The sequence below is a fragment of the Eptatretus burgeri genome, chromosome 3, assembly GCF_056783735.1.
Source record: "Eptatretus burgeri isolate ZD-2024b chromosome 3, Ebu_testis_v1, whole genome shotgun sequence".
Taxonomy (NCBI): domain Eukaryota; kingdom Metazoa; phylum Chordata; class Myxini; order Myxiniformes; family Myxinidae; genus Eptatretus; species Eptatretus burgeri.
In genome coordinates, this window is record NC_140963.1 from 137,164,043 (window position 1) to 137,184,042 (window position 20,000).

The following is a 20,000-nucleotide window of genomic DNA, read 5'->3' on the forward strand; positions in this document are numbered from 1 at the left end:
CGAGCGATTCAAATTAACCCTTCACGAGAAGCAAGATGGCGTCTCAAGGCGAGCGGGTGCCGGGTGGATTAGGTATGTGTAATAGTAATGTAGAATCCATGGTCCAGGATGGAATCCCCGTGCAGGAAATGTTGATTGTGCAGGAACACGGACTCGCCCAACTGAACCCAGGGCCCGAGGTGGGTGCGGCAGCGGCCGCGGTGTATGACAACTCCCCCCCCCCCCTCTCCACCAAGACCCTTCCCCAACCCTTGCCGAAACGGCTCAGCTGAGTGCATCCAACATGGCCCAGCTATGCGCCATGCTGGCGGCAATGAACAAACAAATGAATGAAGTGAAAACGACGATGGATGCGAATACACAAAAGATGGATACAAATACAAATGAAATGAACAAGCAAATGAATGAAGTGAAAATGACGATGGATGCGAATACACAGCAAATAAACGGAATGGAAGCAAACATGAAGGAAGAAATGAAAAAGTTCCGGGGTGAGACGCAGAACATGGGCCGATGCCTGCAGGCGGGCATGAAGGCCGTGAGCAGGGAACTTAAAATGGCGACTCCACGTGTCGGAACAAACGAGCTGGAAGGGGGTGCAACGGCTGACAGGCCCGCGGTGGAGGCGGGTAAGGAAAAAGTAATTCGGGAGACAAGAGACGAGGTGAAAGTAATTGCGAGGGAGAGAAAAGAACAATTAATACGGAGAGCAAGGATGAGGTACGCGGAGATCGTGAAAGAGCAAGGAGTGAAAAACAGGGAAGGACGGGAGCGACTTAAAGAGAAAGCAAGGTTGACCTACATAAAGATAAGGGAAAGACGCCAGAAAGAAGCGGAGACTAATAGACAGGAGGGGACAACAGAAATTTATAAATGTACAGAGACACGGGAGATGGGAACGATAGAGGAGAGACTGCACGGTGAGGACGGGGTAAGTGACGCACACACGGAGGTAGTGGAGGATAATGGGGGTGAGCTGGCGGACTGGGTAGAGACCCAGTGCGAGCACCTGGATGGCCTCCTCCAGGAACGAGGGGAGGGAGTATGCCCCCTTGAGGCGAGTCACGACCAGGTGAGTTCGGTCGTGCTTTGCGAGGTTGAGAGGACGGGTGCTGTGGACGGGTGCACGGCGAGCTTGGGGGGTATAGAGGCCCCGGAGACCCTTGTGGGGACACAAATCCCCAGTGTGGTTGTCCCTGTGTGTGTGGTGCAAGGTGTGAGTGCGTCCCCGTGTGTGGAAGCGACCCCGTGTGTGAGTGGTGTGGTGGCGATGGTGCTGGAGTGTGTGCTTCCCAGCACGCCGTGTGTGGATGAGGCACCGTGTGTGAGTGTCGCCGTGTGTGTGAATGAGGCACCGCGGTTGAGTGCCCCCGCGTGTATGAGTGAGGCACGGTGTGTGGATGAGGCACAGCGGTTGAGTGCCCTCGCGTGCGTGGGTGAGGCACCGCGGGTGAGTGCCCCCGCGCGAGTGAATGGAGCACCACGTGTGAGTAGTATGGTTTGTGTGAGTAGTGAGGCACGCGTGAGTGAACGGCCGTGTGCAAGGTCGCTGTGTGCCAGGGAGACCGTGTGTGTGAGAGAGCGGTATGAGAGGGAGATGTCGGTTGGCATGCGGGAGCACGCAGCCGCGTCTCCCCGTGTGAATGTGATGGAGTGGACTGTGTGCGTCGTAACACGCAGGTATGCGTGTGTGGAATGGAGACGGAGACGGCGACAGAGGAGAGAAAGCCGAGTAGCGGCTGTAGTTGTTTCGAGGACCGTGCCGGGTTCACCCAGCAGTGAGCACGAGGTTCGTGCTGTGCAACGCACGAGACCGCCACATGCTCGCTTGCGAGAGTGAAGTCCCGGTCCGGAAACGCACGCGGTGGATTTGCCGATCCCGTGGACGGACAAAGTTTAGGCAGGTAAATGGATTTGGACCGGACGGGTTCTCCACGCGATCGTGTGTGTTAAGCTCCAACGGGCAAAGCACATGTGTTCGCGTGGGGAACCCCTCGAGACGTGGGGCTTGTGTTTTTTTTTTTTTGCGCACGGTGACGTCATGGCTGCACGTGTGGTTGGAATCCGGCAGGAGGGGTATCTCTGCCGGATGGTACCGTCCAAGGAGGGACGAGGAACACGTGCAGCTGCATGACGTCACGGGCAGGTGCAAAGTGCGCGAGCTCTGAGTTGCCGCGCAGGTGCTACGCATGAAAAAAAAAAAAAAAAAAAAGCAAGCCTCACTTTCGGGTGTACAGGATTCCTGGGCAAGGGGTGAAAGACCCCCTTACCGGGGCACAGGATGGAAACTAGTTAGGGGGAAGGGTTAGCTTAGTTAGACCGACTTCATGGGGCAGGGGTAAGTCCTCATGGAGTCCGTGGAATGGATTAGTTCGAGAGATTGTAGCCAGATTTAGGTTGGGAAATAAAAGTTATTTGGGACATTTGAGAACATGGACAGACTTGTGAATGTGTAGTGGGGACGTAGCTTAGCTACGTAGGTTAAAAGGAACGTGCTACTAGTTTAAGGGACGACGTGGGAGCACGAGTTAGTTAGGGGATGTAGTTAGGAGGATGGCAGAGTTCAGCGGTGTGTGTGTTGAAGAGTTGGTGAGTTGTGAGGTGAGTACTTGTTGAGTGAGTGAGGCCAGCGGGTCTGTGTGAGTGGAGCGAATGGGGAATGCATGGTGCGATGAGTGATTGGGGGGAGGAGTGACTCCCGCCCAAGGGACCCCCGGGGTCAGTGTAGAGTGAGTTAGCTGGGTTAGTCAAATTGAAAATGGAGGTCGTTTTGTTGTTGGTGGGAAAGTAGGCTCGAGACCCATTTGGAGGGGTGCAGGAGCCCTGTTGACGGGCTTGGGAGCGTGGCTGCGAAAGGTGAGTATCGCTGAGTGGGTACCCCGGGCACCAGGCTAGTCGGCCGCGGTAGGCCATGGGCCCATGGGGGGCCGGGATAGAGTAGTGGGCACGGGTGCGCCTGCTTGGTGCGGGGGCCCGGGGCGCCATTAGCCGCGTGGGCAGTGTTGTGGGCACGGGTGACCCTCGGAAAGGGGCCCGGGAGGCCGGCCTGCCACGTGTGCGTTTCAGGGGAGGTGCCATGGGGGGCACTCCCCGGTGTTAGGGAGCTGGTAGGCTCGGAGGCAGTGTAGTGCCCGGGGGTGCCATAGCGGGAGAATCGGCAGAGGGTCGTGCCTGCCAAAGGGAGCCACGTGTCCCAGCCAGGAGACCGTGTGAGGGCACGGAGAGAAAATTGGGGGGCGAGGCCCGAAATTGTGAGGACACCAACACAGGCGACGGGAATCTGGGTTGTTAGAACCAATAGTTTAAGCGAGAGGCGCTTGTTGAAAGCCCCGGGGTAGTTTAGCAGTTAAATGGTTCGGTTAGATTCGGAGATGTACCCCTCCGCACCATCCATCCCCTCGCTGTCGTTGTGGGCCGCTGGACCCACTTTGGGTTAGATCGCCGAACTCTGGAGAGGCCATTCTGAGGCTTCGTTGGGCCTCGATACAGGACGTTAGCTCTCCCTTGTTCCCCTCCGGGAAGGGAACGTAGGGGTTGGGAGTAGGCTAGGTGACAGGATAGGTTAGCCGAACAAGGACGATAAAGGGGGTTAGGGGACGATTTATAGTGGGGAAGTAAAAATAAAAACAACAAAAAAAATAAGTGGGGGCTAAATTGGTTTTTCACAAATTAAGGGAGTGGGTATGTACAGTGACAGGCAAAGGCGATAGGTTGGGAGGGAGACAGGTAGGTAGGTCCGAGCCCGCCTTCCAAGTGGCCAGCACCACCGCACCCCCTCCACCAACCTCCACTGAACGGCAAAGGCCGGCCAACTTCATCGGCAGCTGTTATTTTGCTGCAAGGTCTGTGCCGGCTGGATCGTCTGCAGCTGCTGTGCTGCAAGACCTGTGCCGGCCCACTTCATCTGCCGGCTGGCTGTTTTTTCTTCAAGGCCTGTGCCGGCCAGTTCATCTGCCCGCTATGTTTGCCTGCAGCGGCCTTCTTCTGCGGGCTGTGTTTGCCTGCTCACCTTTGCCATGCCATGCCCACTGCCCCTGTTCACCAGCCCCCGTTCAATTTTTGCTTTGCCCCCCCCCCTGTTCGTTTCCATGTGCGCCAGGATCTGAAAGCAACAGTTTGCAAGCTGCAAGAACTGCCCTGTTGGCAGCTACAACACGGGCCTGCAGTGGCGGCCCGTGCACCGTGTTTGTGTTCATGCATCCATTCGTTGTGCTCATTGCGTGTGCCACTTGAGCTGGCACGGAGACTGCGTTGTGCGGCCCATGCACCGTTGTGGTTCACTGCGTTCAGTTCAAAAGGGAAGGCCTTGGACTGCGTGTGAGCAGCCAGCCACGTTCCCTGTCACCTGCATTGTTTGAGCCAGAGACTGCATGCGGGCAGCCTGGCTCCCTGCTAACTGCTTTCTTTTGCAGAGTCAATGATCCTGGGCCATGGTTTAGTGTAAAATTTGTAAGTTAAGGTTAAGATGTACTGTAAATATGAGTGCGCCCCCGGCATGTATGTCTTAGCGCCGGCAATTTTATTTAAGTCGTCCGTATGAGTGAGTTTGTTTAGATAGTTACGCAGCCCTCAGGTTATTTATTTTGGGGACACGAATACCATGAATGTCGCACTCAGGGATCCGTAGGTAAAGTGTACTAGGGGAAAACTACACATGATGGCACACGAAAATTTGACGACTCGGGACGAGTCTGTAAAAAGGGGAGGGGGTAGTGTTGTGGTTACCAGATTCGCAAACCACCATTCAGGTCCCTTAGGTGAGGTATCTCGGTAAGTGCATGTGTAGTTAGGCCCAAACCCGTTGTCTAGTGGGAATACATGTCATTTATGCGAGCTGCGACTCTTCAGGATAGCCGTTTTTCTTTTACTATCTTTATTTTGGACCAACCGCCATGATTACCACCACAACCACAACATCAACCACCAACCACAACGCCGCTTCACCACAACCGCCACGACCTTCCCGTCACACCTCGCAACCGTAGCATCGCCACCGTTCTTGCCCCGCTGTGGGTACCGGTGTTGGATTCGTGCAGAGCGCGCGTCGAACACGTGTACAAAATCACGGATTTTGTGCTTCGAAAACGGATCAAAAACGACACACGCCCACTTTTTGCCGTCCAATCGGTGAGCGAGGGGCGATTTGGCCCCGCCTCCAGAACGATCGATATATGCAAATTTGTGGATCAAAAAGCCTTCACGCCCACTTTTTCTCGGGCCAATGGGGAGCGAGGTGAAAGGTCAAAGGGAGGGGGTCAAAGGCAAAGCTACGGGGGGATAAAAAGGACGGGGTTCGTCAGTCAGCAGAAGGAGAAGAGAGTCGAACGAGAAGGAACGAGAACGAGAAGGAGTCGGAACGGAGGGGACGAGTGTGGAAATCTGGAGCCCGAAGCCTGCAGTAGCTGGAGAAGCTGAAGAGAGTCGAACGAGGAGAGCCCAAAGAAGAGTCCAGGGTGGAGAGTCCAGAGGCGGAGAGGCGGCAACGGCGAAGGCAGACGAGGGGGTGCTCGCATCGGTGCCGGGAGCTGCACGCCCGAGGGAGGCCGGCAGCGCGACCTGGCCGAGGTGGAGACGCACACCAGGGATAATAAAGATCCTCTATACCCCGAGCATCAGCAACCCCCTCCTGTTTCCCCCCGCGCTGAGATAGTGCGACCAAGGGGGCGCCCTTTCCCACCCCCTGCCAGGCACTGTCCGCGAGGCCCGCGGAGTGAGGCGCCATCGCCGCTCCGCGTCTCATCACCAGACGGGTAGGCGCGACCCGGTCTCGGCCTCAGGCCCGCCTCATTCTTGAGGGATTTCTTTTCCTTGGTTTTGGGTATGTGTTGTCGGCGCCGTCTGTGAAGTAGAATTGTATAAGTGTTGCCGTGTGCTCGGTAGTCGGTATTAGCTCTGCATTGTTTTCGCTTTTATATTTGCTTTTTGTGTAAATGGAATTGTGTTTTTTCTGTGTGCATTTGGTGGAATTGTATTTGTGTGCTTTCCGTTCGTCGCGAATAAATGTGCTTTATTGTTGAACTGTTCTCCCGCTTCGCTTCGTCTTTTCCTCCATTGAATCCCCATCTTGCTTCACGTAAAGGGTTGGTAGTGGGCTGAATACGCCCGATAATTAATCGAACCGTCGAGGTCGACGATAACACCGCTCGGTTATTCTGATAGTACGGAACGGGTCGCTTAGGTGGCCCGTGTCCGAAGTCGACCTGCGGCGAGGTGCGATCGCCCGGTCTACCCTCCGCGTGGGTACTTAGGTAGGTCGAATTCGGCGAGCAACCCTATCCCACGCGGGGGCTGATTGGCTCGATCGCGGTGAGACCGAAAGGTCCACCCGTGACTGGTTCCCGGCGTTAGTCCGAGAGGGTCACGACTGGATTGTCCGTCCGGTGGGCGACGTGCCGCGATTCGAGTTACGTGGCCGTCAGCACGCCGGCGGGCGCGAATACCGCAACAATATATATATACATACATATATATATATATATACATACATATCTATATATATATATATACATACATATATATATATATATACATACATATATATATATATATATATATACATACATATATATATATATATATATATATATATATATATACATACATACATATATATATATATATATACATACATATATATATATATATATATATATATATATATACATACATATATATATATATATACATACATATATATATATATATATATATATATATATATACATACATATATATATATATATATATATATATATACATACATATATATATATATATATATATATATATATATATATATATATATATATATACATACATATATATATATATATACATACATATATACATATATATACATATATATACATATACACACACACACACACACACACACACACACACACACACACACACACACACACACCGGGCGTAGTGGCGTGTGCCTGTAATCCAGCGACTCGGAGATTTGGGTTGGAGGATCGCTTGAGGACGGGAGCTCTGCACTGGGCCGTGCTATGAGAGGGTGAAGGGCAGCCCGGAATCACGGTGAAACCCAATCCTTATCCCTGTGTCGTAAGAGGTGACCAGGGTTGCGTCAGGAAGGGCATCCAGCGTAAAACCTGTGCCAATTCAGTATGCGGATCATTACGGATGATCCGCTGTGGTGACCCCTAACAGGAGCAGCCGAAAGACTAACAACATATATATATATATATATATATATATATATATATATATATATATATATATATATATATATACATATACATACATATACAGGAATCCCCCGCTATATCGCGGTTCACCGATTGCGTCCCGGTTCATCGCGGGTTTTCCCTTGGAACCTAATTTTTCTGCAGATTCCCCCGGAATATCGCGGTAATAATATATAAAATATAAATTATTTAAGCAATAAATTATAACGCATGGTGCTCGACCAGTCACACAACGCACGAGACAAAGTTTCACTTGTGAACTTCGAATATTTTCTCCTTTTTTTTCTCCAAGCCCTACAATGCCGCCCAAACGCCCTGCACCGTCTAAGGCTTCTAGCAAGGAACTAAAGCGCCAGAGGAAGGTCCTGACGCTCCAGATGAAGGTTAACGTGCTGGATATGCTTCGGGAAGGAAAAAGGTTTGCCGCGGATGGAAGAGCACGCAAAACCGACCAGACCAGACGAGTCGATCTCCAGCACCTCAAACCCGATCATTGCCAAGCCGACCAGACCAAAGAAGTCGATCTTAGGCACCTCATACCCGATCACTGCCAAACCGACGAGACCAGACGAGTCGATCTCCGGCACCTCAAACCCGATCACTGCTAAACCGACCAGACCAGACTTGTCAATCTCCGGCACCTCGAACCCGATCACTGCCAAGGCGACCAGACCAGACGAGTCGATATCCGGCACCTCAAACCCGATCACTGTCAAGCAGACCAGACCAGAGAAGTTGATCTCCGACACCTCATACCCGATCACTGCCAAAACGACCAGACCAAACGAGTCGATCTCCGGCACCTCAAACGATCTCCGGCAAATCCGGTGGATGGACGAGCACTGCCAAACCGACCAGACCTGACGAGTCGATCTCCAGCACCTCAAACCCGATCACTGCTAAACCGACCAGACCAGACGAGTCAATCTCCGGCACCTCGAACCCGATCACTGCCAAGGCGACCAGACCAGACGAGTCGATCTCCGGCACCTCAAACCCGATCAGTCAAGCAGACCAGACCAGAGAAGTTGTTCTCCAACACCTCATACCCAATCACTGCCAAACCGACCAGACCAGACGAGTCGATCTCCGGCACCTCAAACGATCTCCGGCAAATCCGGCGGATGGACGAGCACTGCCAAACCGACCAGACCAGACGAGTCGATCTCCGGCACCTCAAACCCGATCACTGCCAAGGCGACCAGACCAGACGAGTCGATCTCCGGCACCTCTAACCCGATCACTGCCAAACCGACCAGACCAGACGATTCAATCTCCGGCACCTCGAACCCGATCACTGCCAAGGCGACCAGACCAGACGAGTCGATCTCCGGCACCTCAAACCTGATCACTGCCAAGCCGACCAGACGAGTCGATTTTTTTGGGAGGCATCCATTCATCGCGGATTTTCACTTCTCGCGGGGGGGTTTGGAACGTAACCCCCGCAATAAATGGGGGATGACTGTATACGTATATATTGTTACGGTTGTGGAAATTCACAGAACACCATATCGGTCCTTAGATCAGTTATGTCAATAAGTCTGTGTTCAGATAGATTTCCCCACCGATGTTTTACGGGAAATTATTCGTGTGCAGGGCTGTGATCTTGGAGGTAGCCGTTTTTCTTTTACTATCTTTATTTTGGACCAACCGCTTCACAACAACCACCTCCACCACCAACATCGCGCTCAACAACTACCTCCACCACCAACATCGCTCTCATCAACCATCTCCACAACGACCACCACAACATCCCCTCACAACCTAAGCAACAACGAACAGCAATGCCTCACAGTCATCTCCATTGCGCCGCCATCTTTGCGCCAGCGACGGCGAATTCCCCACGAACAACATCTCTGCCACCAGGCGCGGGGACTTCTTCGTTGGCACCAGGGTCGATGATCTCTGCCACGTCCGCCCTCTCTGAGCTTCGCATAGAAATTGGATCAAAAGATCGAAAGGGGCGGAGCCAGCGGGGGGTCAGAGGTGAGGGATCGGAGATCAAACCTCGCCTCACGGATCGCATATAAAGGCGCGCAGAGACACCAAGCACGCAGTTTTGAGGAGTTGTGTGGAGTCGGGAGCTGGGTCAGCCTGGAGTCTGGAGTCTGCAGACGGACGAGAGCTGGAAAGAGCGGAGCCTGGAGCGCAGACTGCCATGCCGTGCTGAGCTGTGGGTCGCTGGGAAGAGGCCGGAGAGGAGTCGCCAACCAGCAGCATAACGGTCCGAGGTGATCGGGCCCCGGGACAGTCCGAACGACGCGGAGGAACGGACGGGCTCTTAAGAGAGCATCAACTCTAAAAGAGCAAAGGCCCGTTCGTTCCTCTGAGGCGTTGTCGACTAGGCCTGATCGATCGGGCCGCTCGACGAGGCCTGGGCCACGCCGCGGTCACGCCAGCTGCCGTGTGGACGGGACGCCAAGGAGCACCCAGTGAGTCGCCACGAAGGCAGCAGGTAACCAGCGCGGCCTCTCAGAGCTCCTTCGGTCTCCCAAGCTCTGAGAAACATTAAAGGCTTATGAGCCTGGGCCTTTTCTTTCTGGGGTTTTTTTTTTTTGAATGAACATTGTGGCGCCATGTCTTTAAGTAGAACTGTTAAGTGCATGTAAATAAATAATAATAGAACGGTGGTAGTTCTTTTTCTTGCTTGTTTTGTCCCGTACGTGCATTGGTTGCATGCATGACTGCATGATTGTATACGTGCATTGGTTGCATCCATGACTGCATGATCGCATATGTGTCGTTCTCTAAATAAATGTCGTTGTGTGAATGTTATCCCGTTCGTCGCGTCCTTTTCCTTCAAATTGAACTGCCGTATTGCATTCAAAATAATAGCTGGCTTTTTAATCGCCGATAATAGAATCGGATCCAACGGGGCTTTCGCGATAATACCCCGCTCGGTTATCCCAAAACGGAGCGAGCTGCTAAAGCGGCTCGTTTCCAAGCAGGCCCCATTGAGGTACAGTCTCTCGGTCGTCTGCCCACGCAATTAATTAGGTAAATCGACCATTCCGCAATCGGACCCTGTAGCGTGGGTAGAGTGTTGACTAGGCTGTGGTGTGCATTAAAAACACACCCGTAGCGAGATTTCGGCGTTGTTCTGAAAGCTGCGACGAGATTGCTACGTCGGTGGGCGAGCAAGGCCGCGACGAGCGAGACGCGGTCGCCCGCACACCAGCGGGTGGAAATCTGTAACTATATATATATATATATATATATATATATATATATATATATATATATATATATATATATATATATATATATATATATATATATAAATATACATATATATATATATACATACGTAAATATACGTATATATACATACGTAAATATATGTATATATACATACATATATATACGTGTGTATATATATATATATATATATATATATATATATATATATATATATATACATATATATACATATACATATATATATATATATATATACATATATATACATATACATATACATACGTATATATATATATACACATATATATACATATACATATACATACGTATATATATATATACATATATATATATATATATATATATATATATATATATATATATATATACATACATATACATACGTATATATATATATATATATATATATATATATATATATACATATATATATATATATATATATATATATATATTATATATATATATATACATATATATACATATATCTTCTTCTTCTTTCGGCTGCTCCCGTTCAGGGTCGCCACAGCGGATCATCCGTATGATCCGCATAGTGATTTGGCACATGTTTTATGCCGGATGCCCTTCCTGACGCAACCCTGGTCGCCTCTTACGGCACAGGGATATGGTACACCTATTTTAACCGGGGTATACACCGGCCCAGTGCACTGGTACTCATTTCGCCGACCTCGGAAGGATGACAGGCTGAGTCAACCCCCTGGTGTATTAATTCAGTGGCCCAACGGGGCTTGAACTCGAGACCTTTTGGATCCCAAGCCGCTGCCCTAACCACTGCGCCAACACCAGGCTCCCGTATATATATACATATATATATATATATATATATATATATATATATATATATACATACATACATATATATACATACATACATACGTATTTATACATATTAATCTTAATTAATCTAAATTAAATTCATGAAAATTAATAACCTAAATTAATAAAAAATATTAAATAATTACATATACATAAACATTTCCATATATTTCTATATATATACACATACATTTCTGGCTCCTGTCAATCTTCCTCGATATTTTCTCAAAGTCCAGGAACCGAACCCCCCTCTTCCCATTGGCCCTTGGTTTCCACGATAATGGTTTCAACTATCGTGGCATTTTCCAGGTGCCTCACCCCCACGGTGTTGGAGGGTTTTTTGTATTTAATGCTAGGTTCCCACTATCATGATGCGCGGCATGATTGAAATCGTGGTCTTAACTGTGGACTAATCGTGGTGATCCTATCAGATCTTATCAGATATTGAGGTCAGTCATGGCAATCGTGTTAATCGTTGAAAATTTTTGAACGGTTCAAATTTTTTCTACGATCAACACAATCAATTGTCAATCGGGATCATCGTATCAGATCGTATTGCATCGTAACAAAGCGCGACAGATCGTATTGCATCGTAACAAAGCGTGACAGATCGTATTGCATCGTAGCAAAGTGCGACAGATCGCATCTAATTGTGCTTCCTAATCGTGGTGATTGGGATTGATCTTAGACAAGACAAATGCCGCGCATCGTGATAGTGGGAACAGACTTTCAGAGAAATTCCATGATCAGCTACGAATGGCCAATCGTGCCGTTCGTAACGGATCGCACGACAGTCGGAACTAAGCATAAGCAGTCAGTGTCAAGGGCTGTTTACAGCAGCTGATACATCTACAGAGGGTAACAGGGGGAGGAGGGGATACAGTGGTCCTTCTCCATTAGCAATAATGCATACAAATCACACTCACATTCTTCTGGAGCTTCTTCAAAACTGTGAAGTCACCATTAAGATGCAAGCTGGACGTGACTCTGTAAAGCAGCTCTGCTGCTTGGGTTGCTTTCTGCAGCTTTCGATAGAAATCAATCTGCCTTAGTCGGTCATCAATCCACCTCTGTTCCTCTTGGTCAGTGGCCTCATGGAATACCTTTGCCATCAACTTCAGATCTTTCTTCAAATCCTCCAGCTTGTACATTTTAAATTGTTTATCTACATCTCTCAGGATAATTGTACCATCCCTAAAGCTGCTGAAAATATTTCTGAGTTCTCTGTGCACAGGAGTAAGGATCTTGTTTTTTAATCCTGCCAAATTAAATATCTGTGGATCTTGCTGGCGATGTGATAATGCATAATCCCTTGCCCTTTTCTTCCAAAGCACAGGGAAAAGGTTGGAATCTTTGAGCTGGAAAACTGTCGCAGCAAGCTCCTCCTCGTCTCTACTGAGGTTGAAGAGAGGATCTTCATGGTTGCGATCTTGCTGTGTGGACACTTTGCAGAGCTTGAAGAAAGGGACCTCATCCACATTCAACGAACCTTCGTCCATTTCCATCAAATGTTGTGTATCCACTAAGAACAAAAATGAAAAAGAAAAGTAATTACTGTGCAGCGACACCATCAGAACTATTAAATTACAATTTTAGGTCATTTGCAAAAAAAAAAACCTTTGGAATTAAGATAAGAGGGGAATTAAAGAAAGTTATACCAACGAGATATTCACAGCAGTCTGACACACACCAAAATTATTTTTTCATTTTTCGATACACAAGTATACAGGATAGTATATAATTTGGAAGAAAATATATATAGAAATGTGTACATATTGTCGTGTCTGAGGCTCACCAACGTGTTTGCCAGAGGTCTTATGAATGCCATCAGCAGATTTCCTAAATAGTCTCTTACTACTGCATTCAGCTTATCTACATTATACCATTTTCCAAGGTCACCCAATTGAACCAAATTTGGGGTGATGACACACACGGAAACAGATGAATGGAACACGTTTTATTACTCTTTCAAGGGTTTATTTATAACTAGCAAATACCACTTGACGCTTCGCTGATAGGTATACTAAGATACCAAGAGAAGGTGGGAGAAAGAAAGAGGGGGGAGAGTGAGGAGGGGGAAGGGAAGGGGGAGAGAGAGAAGAGGGAGGGGGAGCAAGGAGGGGGGGAGGAGGAGTGGGGAAGAGAGGAGGGGGAGAGTGGGGAGAGAGAGAGTGAGGAGGGAGGGGAGAGTGAGGAGAGAGGGGTGGAGAGCAGAAGCAAAGGCACCAGGCATTGCTGGGCGGATGAGGCCGAATGAGGGCGGATGAGGCCGGACTTCTCCAGGTCAGCGATCTGAAATTCCGGGCGATCGAGCCGAGACAACTCCACTGTTCCATCTGGTGGTCGTGCTCGTGGCGACGCGCCGGCGAAACTACACCACTGGTGTCAGGAGTGGGATTCGGCCTCATCCGCCTCCACATGAAATTCATGGACTCGGATCAGGGGTGTACGGAGCGAACCCCCGCACCCCCCGTGTCCCCAAATTACGAGCTTTTAAATTTTATTCCCGGCACGCATCATGTCCAGCCAAGGCGAGCTGAGCCAGGTGGGCAGTGATAATAGTGTTGAGGAACCAGAGGCCCAGGACACTCCCATGCAGGAACTTTCCCCACAACTGAACTCAGAATCCGTAGTGGGCGCAGTGGCGGGGGCGGTGGCGTATGACACCCACCCCCCACCCCGTCAAATTCCCTCCCCGACCCCGGCCGCTTCCGCACACCATCATAGCGGATCGGCCGCACCGAGTTCGGTTGAAATGGTCCGGTTGATGGTAATGATGAAAGGAATGAAGCAATTGATGCAAGGAATGAAGGGGGATATGGAAAATAAAATGGATGCGAATGCGCAAAGAGCGGATGCAAACATGCGGGATCTGCGAAGCGATTTACAAGCCACGAACAGCAAAATGGATACAAATATGCAAGCGATGGGGAACAAAATGGATGAGATGAGGTGCGGCATGGATGAGAATATGCAAACACTGCGGTGTGAGATGCAGTGCATGGGACGAGGCCTGCAGACGGGCATAATGGCGATTGCATGTGGCGAGATGCGGACGGTGGAGCACAAATGGCGGCACCACGTGGTGGAGACACTGAACCGACGAGGGGGATTGTGGATGGTGTCGGTCCCGCAATGGAGACGGGTGAGGTCACGACGAGGGACGCCATCACGATAGTTAGGGAGACATGTTGGGCAAGATGCGTGGAGGTGACGGAGATGTGGTTAAAAGAAGTGACTGAGAAATTAACAAAGACACAAATAATAAAAGAGACAATGGAAATAAAAACAGAGACACGGGAGATAGAGGGTGAATTAAAGGTAAAAGACGAGCACACACACGTGAGAGTAATAGGGGACAATGGGGGTGAGCTGGGGGAATGTTTTGTGGCTCGGTACGAGCAGCAGGATAGCCTCCTTAAGGAACGATGGGAGGGAATATGCCCCCTTGAGGCGGATCACAACCGGGTGAGTTTGGTCGCGCCAAGCGAGGTTGAGGGGGCGAGTGCTGTGAATGGGTGCACGCGGAGCTTGAGGGGTAAAGAGACCCCGGGACCCCTTGAAGTAGCACCAATCCCAGCGTGATTGTCCCGGTGTGTGTAGTGAAGTGTGTGAGTGGTACAGGTGAGTATGGTACGAGTGTGTCGAAAGGTAAGTAAAGTGCGAGTGCCATGGCGTGCGGGAGTGCATGCGGAAAACCGAAACGTAGACTGTTCGAGACGGGAGACGGGAACAGCGAGCCGAATGGCCCGCTTGAAGCTAGTTTGGAAATCGCGCTGGCTTCGCAGAACGTTGCGTCCAAGGTCCGTTCGTTTTCGGAACGGCCTGGGCGGGCGCGACTCAGAAAGCTGGGGCGTGAACGTCCCGCGTCTCAGGAAAGACCGTCGCGTGCACGGTTAAAATGGCGGCGAGGGTTAGGTGAACTTGGAACACGTGGTTTCCCACGTGGGCATGTGTTCGAGACATCATGTGCTGCATACCGCGTGTTGTGTTCACGGCGCGCGCGGAGCGGGTTTCCGGGATGTTACGGGCGTGCCGGCCGGCGCGAGAAACAGCGCAGGCTCGGCGTGCGGGTGCCGTCATCAGCGGGAATCTCGCGGCACGAATGCCGGACAAACAGCACACGTCCCGCGTGGGGAATTCCCCACAAGCGAGCGCTGTTTGAGATTGGCAGGGTGACGTCATGGCCGCACGGATTGGCCCTTGGAAGGGACGTTGGTAACGCCCAGGACGAACGAATGGGCGTGCCGTAAACCGCCACCACGGAGGTGCAGAGAAGGGGAAAAGCCTCGCTCCAGGTATACGAGCCCGGGAAGGGGGTAGGAGACCTCCTTGCCGTTTTTTGGGGCACAGGAAGCACTAGTTAGCAGGATGGGTTAGCGATAGTTAGACCGGCTTCATGGGGACGTGGGTTATTCCTCATGGAGCCCGTGGAATGGTTAGTTAGTGGGAATGTTAGTTTAGATTTAGAATGGATTTTTGGATTTATGGAGACAGTGACAGACATTGAATGTGTAGTGGGGACGTAGCTTAGCTACGTAGAGTAAATGGAACGTGCATTATTGTAAGGGATGACGAGGGAGCACGAGATAGGGAATAACATAAAATGGAGAATATAGAGATAGGGAATATATAAAATAAAAAATAAGATGGGGATTCAGTTCGTGGAATGGCAGTGTTCAGTGATGTGAGCGATGAAATGAAATGAATTGAAAGGAAACATGTTGAATGAGTGAGGGCCAGCTGGCCTGTGTGAATGGGGTGAATGAGGAATGCATGGAGCGATGAGTGATTGGGGGAGGAGTGATTCCCACCCAAGGGACCCCGGGGTCAGAGTAAAGTCAGCTGGTGGGTTCGCCAAATTCACAAAATGGAAGTCGTCTTGCTGTTGGTGCGAGTGTCGGCCTGAAACCCATTTGGAGGGATGCAGGAATCCTATTGACGGGCTGGGAGCGTGGCTGCGAACAGTGAGTATCACTTAGTGGGCACCCCGGGCACCGGACAAGTCGGCCGCGGTAGTCCAAGGGCCCAAGAGAGGCCGGGATAGCGTAATGGGCACGGGTGGACCCGCATGAAGCGGAACCCGGAGCGCCAATGGCTGCGTGGGCAGTGTCGTGGGCACGGGCACCCGGGGAAAAGGGGCCCGTGGCACCAGCCTGCCACGTGAGCGTCAATGGGGGAGTAGCCATGGAGGGAACTCCCCAGATCTTAGGGAGCTGGTAGGCTCGGAGACAGCCTCAGGGCCCAGGGGTGCTGTAGTTTGAGATTCGGCAGAGGGTAGTTCCTGCCAAGTGAGCCACGCTGCCCAGCCACGAAACCGTGCGAGGGCACGAGGGAAAATTTGAGGGCAAGGCCCAAATTTGTATGGACACCAACACTGGTGACGGGAATCTTGGTTGGGAGAACCAATAGTTTAAGTGACAGGCGTTTTTGGAAAGCCCCAGGGTAGTTTAAGGTTTAATAAAAAGTAGGATAGTTAGGAGATGTACCCCTTCGCACAATCCATCCCTTCGCTCTCGGTGGGCCGCTGGACTCACTGTGGTGAAAGATCGCTGAGATCTGAGGGAGGCCATTCTGAGGCTTCACTGGGCCTCGAGACAGGACGCTAGCCTCTCCCTTATTCTCCTCCAGGAAGAGAACGTAGGGGTTAGGAGTAAGCTTGGTGACATGATAGGTTAGCCGGACAAGGACGATAAAGGGGGTTAGGGAGACGGAATTATAAGGAAAAAAAATAAAATAATATAAAATAAAAAATAAGATGGGGCTAAATTTGTTTTGTGTTACAAACTAAGGGAGTGGGTATGGACAGAGACAGGCAAAGGTGATAGGTTGGGGGGAGACAGTAGAGTAGGTCCGAGCCCACCTTCAGAGCGGCCGGCACCACCGCACTCCCTCCACAAACCTCAAGAACGAGATCAGAGGCCGGCCAGCTTCACATGCCGGCCTGCTTGTGTTCCAGCGGCCTGTTCCGGCCTTGCCTTGCCTTGTCTGCCTGCCTCTGCCATAACCCCTTGCCTGCTACCCTTTTTCTTGCATTTGCCCCTGTGTCATTCATCACCATGTGTGCCAGGTCCAGTGCGTTTTGCAAAGACTGCCCTGCAGGCAGCTTCACCACGGGGACTGCATTGAGCAGCCCGTGCACCATCCAGTCTCACCCATTCATTTTTGTGTTTCTGCATCATTCATCCAGTTAATGACAGGGAGGAGCCTGGGACTGCATTGGGCAGCTGGCTACCTTCTTGTTCCTGCACAGGGAGCCAGAGACTGCATTTGGGCAACCTGGCTACCCCCTTCAAATGGCCTGTGGGATGGCATATGGCATGCCGGGTTCGGGTGAGTTGCCTCCAGCAGCTGAAGACAAGGGGGGATAAAAGGGGGGGGGACCTTTTGAGCAGGCCCCAAAGACGTCCGACCTTCATCTGCGGAGCGCTCACCCTCACAAACTGTGACTAACTTTGCCATGCCTTTTCTCCCACAGAGTCCATCAGTCCTGGGCCATGGTTTAGTGTAAAAATTATAAGGTTAAGGTATATTGTGTAAATATGTGAACCCCCGCCTGCATGCCTGCCTTTGCGCCGGCAATTTTAGTTAAGTCATCCGAATGAGTCTGTGTGAGTTGTTTAGGTAGTTACGCAGCGCAGTAGGTTATTGTTTTTGGGAGACGTATACACAAAATGTCACACTCAGGGATCCGAAGATAAAATGTATTGGGGGAAAACTTACACATGCTGGTCACACGCAAATTTGACGACTCGGGACGAGTCTGTAAAAAGGGGAGGGGGTAGTGTTGCGGATTTGGAAAGCTATCGCACTCAACATTCAGGTCTTTTACCTCAGTTATATCGGTAAGTACATGTTGCCAGTTAGGGTCCCGGCCCTAGTCTAATGGGTAATTTAATGTTCCTGCGCTGTGAAGTTGTTATAATGGTCAGGTTTTCATTCGTTTATTTTTTACACCACCGACTGCACCGCTGACGTCGCCGCCGACCACACCACATCGCCTCGCTTCCTTCACCTCGCCCTGGCCGACATCAGGGGTGGGCGGAGCCCTGCAGAGACATGTTGCTCAGCTTCCTGTGCCAGGGGCGGGTACAAGTGATGTCACCATGCCACCTGGCCAATTGGGGGTTTGCCGCCCATTTTGGCAAATGGGAGGAATGATGAAGGCGCATGCGCAGAAGGTCGTCCGGTGTGGAGAAGGCGGAGTTTGGGGAGGAGTCACGCGGTGGCCCTCGACCAATCGGCGTGCAGCGGGTGGGGTGACCGCGACTCAGCCAATCCGGGCCCGCGACGGGAGAGGGCAGAGTTGCGAGGAGGCGCCCCCCCAACCCCCCACCCCTTTCGAAGCAGGGGAGATAAAAATAGCACGGTCTGCATGCGCAAGGAGAGTTCGTTCTGTTCAGTGATCAGGGCGGTCCAGCGCGCGCAAGGAGAGTTCGTTCTGTTCAGTGATCAGGGCGGTCTGCGCACACGCTGAGGTACATCACATCTCGGTACATGATATTTGCTGGTCATCTGGTTGGTCGTCGTTTTCATCGTCATGACATTGGTGGTCGTCTGGGTGATCGTCGTTTTCGTCGTCGTTGGCTTGGTCGTCGTCGGGGAGGTCTGGAGCCTTCTCGTCTTGGTGATCGCCATCGTGGTCGTCGTCGAGGACAGATCCAAGATAAACCCTGGCTTTCAGCTCGCCTGTCCCTCCGAGCTGAAAGTCATATTAAAGGCAATAGCCACCATTTCTGTCTGGGTGTGCGTGTGTCTGTTTGTGGAGCCCGTCCAGTAAGTAGTAAAATTGCATCAGTGCCTGTGCTGTATATTAGTTGCATTTATTTTATTCGGTATAAATCTGTCCTTACGTGCCTCTCTAACAATTCCCCCATTATTTGTATAAATAAATATGCCCATTTGTTGAATGTACTCAGCTCGTCGTGTCATTGCTCCATTGAGTGGGTGTGTCATGCGTGTGAGGGATTAGCTGGCCGTTGGGACACGGTAACGAGATAATCGGACCGACGGAACTTGGCGATTGAAACCGCTCGGCATCGCACACGGAACAGGCTCGCTTAAGCGGCTTGTTTCCGTACGAGTTTCGTCGAGGGTGAAATTCCCCGGGAGCTGGACCACGTGGGTAATTAGGTAAATAGAAGTTGGCAATTAACCCTACCCCATGTGGTCTACCCAGTGGCGTATTTCGGTCCAAAATAACAAGGACCCGCCGACCCGGACTTCTCCAGGCCAGCGATCTGAAATTCCGGGTGATCGAGCCGAGACGACTCCACTGCTCCATCTGGTGGTCGTGCTCGTGGCGACGCGCCGGCGAAACGACAACAATATATATATATATATATGTATATATATATATATATATATATATATATATATATATGTATATATATATATATATATATATATATATATGTATATATATATATATATATATATATATATATGTATGTATATATATATACAAATATGTATGTATATGTATATATATATATATATATATATATATATATATATATATATATATATATATATATAAATATATACAAGCCGGTAGGCGGACATGGGGAGTCGACAACCCAATAGAACCTGACGCGATGGGCCCGTTCAATGGGGAATGACCTGAGGATTAAGCACAAGAACATTCATGATTCCAGCTTCAAGGGTTAATGCTGAACATTGTTTTTTCGTGAAAATACCCCCACATTTAGAGGTTTTTCGGCC

General features: G+C 50.2%; 1 protein-coding gene across 3 annotated transcripts in view; it reads right to left on the minus strand.

Moving 5' to 3' along the window:
• Positions 1 to 20,000, minus strand: part of RNF213 (ring finger protein 213) — a 645,256-nt gene that overhangs the window by 356,127 nt on the left and 269,129 nt on the right. For all 3 annotated transcript variants that reach the window (XR_015056656.1, XM_085875806.1, XM_085875807.1), the window contains one exon: positions 12,203 to 12,798. Coding sequence is in view for 2 of the 3 variants with exons in the window: in XM_085875806.1 (XP_085731932.1) it covers positions 12,203 to 12,798 (596 nt within the window). In the remaining variant the exon portion in view is untranslated. The remainder of the gene's footprint in view (positions 1 to 12,202; positions 12,799 to 20,000) is intronic.